Below are 9,414 nucleotides of genomic sequence, written 5' to 3' on the forward strand. Positions count from 1 at the left end.
CTGTCATCAGGACATTGACAGTCTATACAAATTGACATAATAGCTGGAACTTTGAAGCATTAGAGACAATTAACAGTTTTATTTGAAATCAGACAAAGATAATTTTTGTAAGTTTTATATAGAAAGAAAGATATTAAATTTAGCCTTATTGTAAATAAGCATAGATAGTAGATATATAGCACTTAAAACATAGATGCAGCATAAATATTAAACAATCTGTCAAATTAGTATCTATCCTGGCATAAATTTGGATAGACGATGAGCAGTCTATAATTATACCCTCAACAAAAAAGGTGCAATTAAAAAAATCACACTAAAAACTAAACCCACAAAGATTTAACTCAGTCAATTTCAAAATGAAAGGCAGTAATTAGGAATCGTTTTTTCAAAACGAATTATCTTGTCAAGCTATAAACTGAACAAATATCTCCTTTAATTAGTTTTAAACAGCTCAGACTGAATAATTAATCATAAATTCTCTCATCCTACGTCTCGACCCAAACGTAAATCACTTCATCTAACTACCGATCTTGTTTCAAGATGGCTGAACGCTGCTGCCAACACAACGAACATAAATAGTTTAATTTAAAACGCTTGTTAATCTCGCTCGACCAACAACAAAGTACTCTCAAATTACATCCAATTATAACCCATTCATTTCTCTAAAGAAATATAGTTGAAAAAACGCATCCGGCAACAATCGGGGTTATTAAAAAGGCGCGTAACGAAAGATGTGACGTACGGTGCTACCAACGTTAACGAGGCGATGCTAGTGACGTAGTTCATTGAACGATTATCGATAGTTAACTAATTTCGCATTGTGCCTTACATGGACGAAATAGTCGATGAAGCGTATCATTAAAGATCATAATCATGAACAAGAGAACATTATGCTTGTCCTGTACGTACCTAATTACCGCTATAACATTTTACTAGCTTTAACATTGTATTTTTAATGGAACAGTATGTATAAAGATAGTTTATTGATAGCGTCATAAAACAAACACGGTTACTTGCAGTTTTTGCTGGTAATCATTATGTTACACCTTTATACAGCATAATCTTGGCTGGATTAATTTATTTTAGATGTAATCAAGAGTTTTACAACTTTGTCGTAGTTAGTAAAGTGACTGTAATTAAATCAATGTTTTAATCTTTTCTCTGAATAATGTAGTAAAATTTATATATACAGCCTGTAAATTCCGGACTTTATCTTTCGAGTTAAGTATTAATCTCCGGTTTAAATTAGCCATAAATTAACGATACTTCCTATAGTAGCTACGCTGGCTGCTTCTAGAACCTGCTGGTTTTCGTTGTTTTAGATATTTTATTTAATTATAATGTGTTATAGATAATAATTTATGTGTACAATAATTTAGAAAAAATAATATAAATTCTTTGGAAACTATGAATAGTCTATGACTTAGAAAGTATCGACAAGACAAACATCACTAGGAAACAATCAAAATTCGAACAACAATGGCGTCGTTTGATAATCGCGGGTGCTCGTTCCCGCCTCGCGACAATGCCTCTTTTGTTAAACCGCTACAGAATAAAAATAGGTTTAGTTGACGTGTCTATAAAAAAATAATCCAGCTTAATTAAATTCTGTAACGGAGTTCATAAAAATAATATTATCGAAGGGTGTTTGTTGGGGTGATTATTTTCTTGTGACGCCATGACACTTTTTATTGACAAATACAATATAATGGCGCGAATATACGTAATCGATACGGGGGGTACAATAATTTGTATATAATCTAATGAATAACCTTCTATTCAATAAAGATATTACTATTCTATTAATAAATTTGAAATGTTATTTTATTACTACAGCTTTTGAAATTTTGTCATACTGAGCTATCAAGACTGAGCGATCTTACCCTTATAGTATCTTAAGTCGTTTAGTTAGATTTTAATAAACAAAAGTCCTTTCAATGTCACGTTTCAGCGGTGAGAAATGTCAAAACTTAGTTGCTCTATTGTTTAAATCTGTAATAAACGTAGGATTAGACATTTGGAAGACTCTGAATCTTACCCTGAATAAAGAAGGAGTTCGAAAGAGAGAGTGAGAATAAAAATTCTGAGGTTACATAAGCCCTGTCAAGTTATTGAGGGAGTTGAGCCTATTAGCAAACTTAGCCTTGATATTCTCATACGTATTGAGATAAATAGTATTCAGTATTTTAATTATTTTATTTACTATTATTACTTTTCCTTAATACTTGAAGCAGTCCTTGTTTTATTTATTAACACTTCGTTACATTACAATATATAAATTGAACATAATTAAATGAACTGGCGGCCTTATCGCATTCGAGCGATCTCTTCCAGGCAACCACTTGTTCTACCACTAATCATAGATTATGTACCTAGGTACTTAATAAAAAATAGAATTTATAGTTTAAATTGTAATAATCTACGAGTATATAGGTATATCTATTTGTGTCTCTAACTATTTCTGATATTAATTAAATATACTTTTCATTGATTTAAAAGTCAATAATTATTGAATACAGACTACACATACATAATTTGAAAAGAAAGTACAGATCAGAAGAACTAAAATTACATAAAGAAAATCTGTCTTTTATTAAAAGTTTTTTTTAATTATGTAATAGGGGCAAACGGGCACTGACATTGCCAAAGGGCTTTTAAGAATTGTTACGCTCCTTTCTTGAAGGACCTTAAGTCGAATTGATTCGGAGAGACTTCAGTGGGCAGCTGATTTCACATAGTGGTGGTGCGCGGCAAAAACTGCATTAAGAAAAGCTCACTTGTGGAACGTTGGACGTCGAGGTGATACCGATGGTGTAATAATGCACTAATATTATACAATGTTAATACAGTCAAAATCTGTTATAACGATATCGTAGGGACTACTCATATTTGGTCGTAAAAACCGATAGTCGTAACAACCGATGACGTTGTTATTAATTACCTAATAGATAGAATTCAGCCTTTGATTTTAGTCAATATAACCGGTATGTTGTTCCAAACGATGTCGTCGTAAATGATTTTGACCAATTTTAATATCCTTTCCAATCCTTTTTCAATATTGTTAAAAAAAATATTAATCTAACATTAAGATAGCGCATTCTATCTGCGCATAGTGCCTAGGTCATACGAACATAGTTCTCATTAATAATCTTTATAATTAAGTTATCTGCAATAATTACGACTAATGAAACGAGCGCTACAATGTAGCGTGTTAAAGGTTATCATATATCGAGTAATTATGAAATGGGACAAGCGAAAAGCGATAAATACAAAATAAGTTTTTAATTAGGCAAAGATAATTTTTTATTACTTTAATCAATGTCTGAACTGATATTAAACGTTTGTATGTAACGTCACTACACAAATGACAAAATATTTTAGTAATCTATCGGAGATGATATGAACAGCCAGGACGCCCAATCCGAGGCCTTATGACGAACAACGCGTATCTAACGCCATGTATAGATTGTGGAGTCTGTGCTGAAACCTTCGTGGGATATGAGGTCGCTGCGAAGCACTGCAGCCATACCAATAATACCTTTTTGTTATATTGATATTACTGTTACGTCGAAATACGAACAAATTAAAAGTACCTATATAATTAAGTAAATAAATGAAAAGACGCGTCGCAAATAAGGGTATGATTAAAAGATGTAGAGAAAAGTATTTTGGATTTTGACATACGGGAGTCATACTTCTATAATAGTTCACATAACTTCCGATTCTTATATCGCAAACTTAGAAAGCGCCCCATGGGCGTATTTGAAATAAAACAGATGCAAGAACATACATCGTTTAAAGAGCTATACGAATTGTAAGGAAATTGTTTTTCGAGCGGTCAAAAACTAAAATACTGTATAAAGTCTTTGTAAATCAGTCGGTCGGCCTTTATTTATTAAATTATATTTGCATTTTTGTTTAGAAGCAAATAAAATAATTAAAGAAATATGTAGCACATAATTATTATGAAGAATGTGTTTTAGAAATGTATTGGTGTTAAGTTTCAACACTGTCAACCATATACGGTTAAATTATAACTGCGTTAGAAAATAATTGTTGTCTTATTTGGTGAAAATTGCCTTCAAGCGGGAACTAATTAAATGTGCTTTAGGCAGACTATACTTTGGACTTACGCAGTATATATAATTTTATGTTTATTGAATGTGTATGCAACTTGTAATGTTATAATTATTTACATAGTAAAGTTCATAATGGTGATGTGGAAATATAATTTAGATATAGCGTTTAAAGAAAACACTTTTTCAACGCATTGAAGTTATGTATTATTATAAACTTATAATTATTTTACATAATTTTAATTTCTTTTCTACAGCTATGATACTTTTTGACATTGAACACCTTTTGTCTTCAGTCACCGTGACCACGCACGCTGTAAAGCACGCGAAACGTAGGATTTTTTTTAATATTATGTAAACATAACAAACATAACTTCAATCCGTTGAAAAAGTGTTTTCTTTAAATGTGTAAAAGTTATTTTATTAAAAGACAATACTAGCCTTACTGTTCACCAGGAAGTCTAACAAATTTACTAACATATAAATGTAAAAATATGAACATTAAATATATTAGAAATTCAAAGCAACTAAAATTAGATATAGATAAATCTGTTAAAATTGTCAATGACAATTAGGCCCACAGATAAATCACAATATAATAGTATCGAGATTTGTGTTATCTATGGCTTCCAAAGTAAAACAACGTTTAAGTTATTGAACCGTTCGTAGCTAAACACCTTAACAAACAAGATATAGACTAATATAGATGTTCATAAATGCAATGTTTCATAAATGTTGTTCATTAGTTTAATAATTCAAGATTCAAGAATTCACTTTGGACGTTTTAGATAACTTTATTTAATGAGGCATATAACGAAATTGATAATGAGAGCATGGCCATTAAATATACTAAACTTATTTATTTGCTCAATAAAGAATACAGACATCGACACAATATTTGACGGAGAGGTTTATTCACGTTCTTCTCGTCCGTTTTACCCCTTTGACTTAAGAAGTGTCAAATGTAATAATATATGAATTTTTTTTTACACTCAGAAGTTATAATAAGTAATCTACGCATTGTTTAATTATATAAAGCTGTGGTTTACGACATTCAACCTTGAGGGCATGTATGCGGTTCTCTGTTGTGCACCAGTCCTATTTGCGGTAATAAGACTTGCTTGTACCACGAGGTTACATCTTAGACCCAACAATCAATGGTCAATAATGGAAACGAATTCAGATATCTGAGGCCAAGACGTTGATTTTTTAAAACCATAATGGTAAATTGCAAAACGTTTTGAATTTGAATCTTTTTTAAGTTATTTAAATAAAGATATAATCATATTTATTTCAATACAGCTTTAATGTTGAATATTGATAAAACTGTTTGTTGCAGTTTTGTCTGATTTTAAAGAGATTACAATCACATCGCCAAGCAGGAGCTTAATTGGAAGACACAGCGCTGACGACGTACAGTGGCAGACGAGGCAAAGAATTGGAGTGAGGTAAAATGCGAAGTCCGAACTCAATGGAGGCCCTATCCAGGTGTCATAGGATATTAAGTGAAGTCATCGCTGAGTTTGTTGAATTAAACATATCGATGTATCATTAATCTATATATAAAAGCTATTTCGATAAGGTGCATGGTCCGTTTAAAGCAGCGATCTAGATCTAGGTCCATTATATTTGAAAAAATAAATTTTACCTATTTCTTAGTATATATATGTGACGTTAAAGAGAAATATCATTAAATGGTCAACTAATACTAAAGATGGCAATATCTTCTTACATATTTTCTAATAACACATTCAGTAGATAGAAATGTATCACACTATTCATGTTTTTGATAAGATAAAATGTCATCTAACCAATGAAGATATAAAATAACTACTTTATTAGTTAACAGTGGAGTTATCTCGAAGCTGTCTAATAATAGATAAAAGAATTTATGGCGTTAACCAAATATCGATTAGTGACACTTAAAAACTGACAAAAAAGATATTTGAAATTCGAATGTTTTTATGAATGATATAATTTCTTAATTTTAGAATAATAAGTACACCCATATGTGTAGACCTACTTATTATAACTACTTATTATTTGTGTGGGTAGAATAATTATGTGGAAATGATGCAATGATGACAATATTCCGCGAGTTTCTTTTGTCTGAACAACGAAAAAAATCCAACAACTTTTGGTATTTGCCTCAGATTTCTGTATCTGTTTCGTAATTGCATCTTTTAATCCAGTTGGCGATCAGACTGTGCCTGACTCAGTCTCGACTGGTACCTCAGGGTTGAGTTGAACTCGTTCAAGCACTAGAGCAAGACTTAATTCAATAAAAAACATGTTTTTTTACTAAATATCTATTGTTTTGTTTATTATATAACTTTTATGTTTAACAAACAAAAGTTAACAATTAATGATACGTGTAAAGTACTCCATCTGTATCACTATTATGTTTTGTAATAGAAAATTAAGTGGGTTAATTTTCGAGGCACAAACGCAAGTCACAAGTCAATTCTCCGCAGAAATGTGAAAACAAGTCCAATTTAAGGTAAATGTAATGTAAATTAGAATTAAACTTCTACGCATTAATTCAGAAGTTTTTTATAGGAGTAGCTACTGCTCGGAGCTACTCAAAATTGTTTTATAATAAGTTTCATAGATATTGTCTCAAAAAATTGATGAAAAGTTTGATGAAAATTTGGTGGGCTTTCCTATCCAATTTTTGTCCTCTCGAAACAATGGTCTTAGAACGGAAGAAACTAGGAAGTCTCTGATAATGTATCTTCATTTATTTCATCATAAAGAATAATTAAAACCTATCAATAGATTAAAGTAGTAAGTACATTTGATAAATATTTTTCTTTGTATAAAAATATAAATATTTTTGTACGCGGAATCGGGCAGGAGGTTCACCTGATGTTAATCCACACTTACATTGCCAGAAATATCGCAAGTGCATTGCCGGCCTTTTAAGAATTGGTATTGGTATGATTATTATATTTTTTTACCTAATAACTGTTATCTATGTTTGTGTTTGTATCTATTCCGTCTGTGGCTTTCTGTATTGTCAGTTAACTGACATAAAATAAAATAAATAATTAAAACTATGTAATATAATGCGACACGCAGTATACTTGTTCATTAAATTAACTGATATTTAAAGTAAAACGAAAAGTAGCGGCCACTGCCACGGTCACTTGTTAAATCCGTGAAGTGTGAAGATGTTGTGCAATGTCGGCTAATTATCATTATTACACGATATTATATTGTACTTACAATAGACTATGTTCTCTGTGTGTTTGCAAATAACGCAAAAACAGTGGAACAGATTTACAACAATAGACAATAATTAAATATTTTACATATAATGAAAATGTTAAACTATTGCGAATGCAATTCTTCCCCGACGCTTGTTTGTTATTATTTTGTTTAGAAAATACCAATAAAAAATATATTGTGTTATAGTTATGTAATAATTTAGTAAAAAAAAAATTCAATAGCTTTGATAGTAACCAATAAAAGGGCTTATATTTAGTTTAAAAAAAATTTATTAAATTTTTTGCAAAAACCCAGAATTAATAAGCTAAGTTAAATAATTTTAATAAATTTCTTCTACAATGTGTTTTTTATAGAAAGAAAAAAAAGTAGAATTATGATATATTACAATATATTTATTGTTAAATCTTGTAAGAAACTAAAGCTTAATAAAATGGCAGATCTTTAAATAATAAACAATCATTGCCGTACATAACATAACTAAAATAAAGTACGAGGGGAATATTTTTTAAACAAAACAATATTCTGTTTATGTTTATAAACATCAAAACAAAACACTTACCTCCAGGAAATCTATGCGGGAAAATCCTTCCATGCCTATTGATTAGCCACGGGTAGAGCTGATAGGACTCCCTGGGCACCGGGGCCGTGGGGTGAGGAGGTGGGTGTGGAGGTAGGGGAGCTCCAAACCCTTGCTGCTGATGAGCGAGGGCCGCAGCTAGCGCCGCGCCTTGAAAATGCGCTAAGAACTGGTGGTGATGTGTTTGAGCGTCTAAATACGGTAGCCTCTTCAGCTCAGGCGAGGGAAACATAGCTGGTAACGCGCTAGGTCGCAACAATGGTCTCGGAGACGGACTCCGGGGTGAAGCGACGGGCGAAGGCGACCCGGGACTGCCGAGCGGCGGCGAAGTTTGCTTCTCAGCACCCACAATACTGTCTATACTAAATCCAATTTTCGGTTTCGATGGCACCGCGACCACAGGTGTCGGTGCGAGAGGCATCATGCTTCCACAGTCACTTAAACACAATCACAACACAAAGACACAATCCATGATGCGACACGTACGCCACGCCGGCGCGCGAACGAATGAGCCGGCGGTCGCCGAACGCTTGTTTCTCTCAAAAAAGTTTTAATATGGACGGCTGTGTTTCTATTGGCTGGTCTCGCGCTATGGGTGTTACTGCGCAACTAAACGACTCTCATTAATAGGACAGGTTTAATCCCATTGGTCGACCGGAGATAACGGGAGGGTTTGGAATATAGAGCCTTCTTCGGTGGGCGGTTTTCGGAGTTTTTCAACCAGCCAGATGGTGTGATGCGTTCGTGCTGCGATGTACTAATAGGGCTGTGGGGCTTTTAAATTTAGCTGGTTATGATTCAATTAGGCGGCGGATTGGGTACGTCTCTGATTCTTTTTGCGTTCGCAGCGATAGTCTTTAATTAACTCGAATGCTTTATTAGCTTAATGTATCGAGATAAAGTTTTTCATCGGTTTCCGATGAATAATCGATTTCGTGCAAAATTGCGGGACGCCTTGTATACAATGAATTGGTAATCATTTTTATCTGTATTATTGAAGAGATGTGGGGTTTGTGTGTCCTTATGTGGGAAATTTCTGAATATATTTATCATATTTTGTTTTACATTACGTTATGAATATATTTAAATGTCGCAAATATTAAAGAAGCCTATTCGATTTAAAAAATTTCAATCATTAGATAAAGTACATTAATTTAATGAATCATTATTTTATAAATTAGACCAAAAACATGCCCTTAACAAGCTGTGTCTAACAAAACAAAATTTTCTTGCAAATCTTGCTGAAATTTATGTACCGACTCCCGACTATTGGTTCGGTGTCATTATGCAAAGTACCTAGGATTATGCCTTATACTATAAAGATTTAATTTGTCAGAGTGAAACCACATGTAACTGTTATATAAAAAATAAATGGGCAATGATTTTTATCGATAATAAAATAATATTGTGGCTTCGTCTTGTTGATTTAAATTTTAATGAAACGCGATAAGCTTTGAATTTCACGCAAATTTTCCGCCATTACAAACAGTGTTTCGTAAATACTTTGATTTTTAATTAAAATTGTTTTGA

General features: G+C 32.4%; 1 protein-coding gene across 1 annotated transcript in view; it reads right to left on the reverse strand.

The window, feature by feature from the left end:
- The window catches only part of LOC123712647 (homeotic protein empty spiracles-like), a 28,070-nt gene extending 19,695 nt beyond the window's left edge, over positions 1 to 8,375 (reverse strand). Inside the window, exon 1 of the mRNA XM_045665880.1 lies at positions 7,867 to 8,375. Coding sequence (XP_045521836.1) covers positions 7,867 to 8,308 — 442 coding nt within the window. The 5' untranslated portion in view covers positions 8,309 to 8,375. The remainder of the gene's footprint in view (positions 1 to 7,866) is intronic.
- Between the last annotated feature and the right edge of the window lie 1,039 nt (positions 8,376 to 9,414).

The sequence above is a fragment of the Pieris brassicae genome, chromosome 1 (genome assembly GCF_905147105.1).
Source record: "Pieris brassicae chromosome 1, ilPieBrab1.1, whole genome shotgun sequence".
Lineage (NCBI taxonomy): Eukaryota > Metazoa > Arthropoda > Insecta > Lepidoptera > Pieridae > Pieris > Pieris brassicae.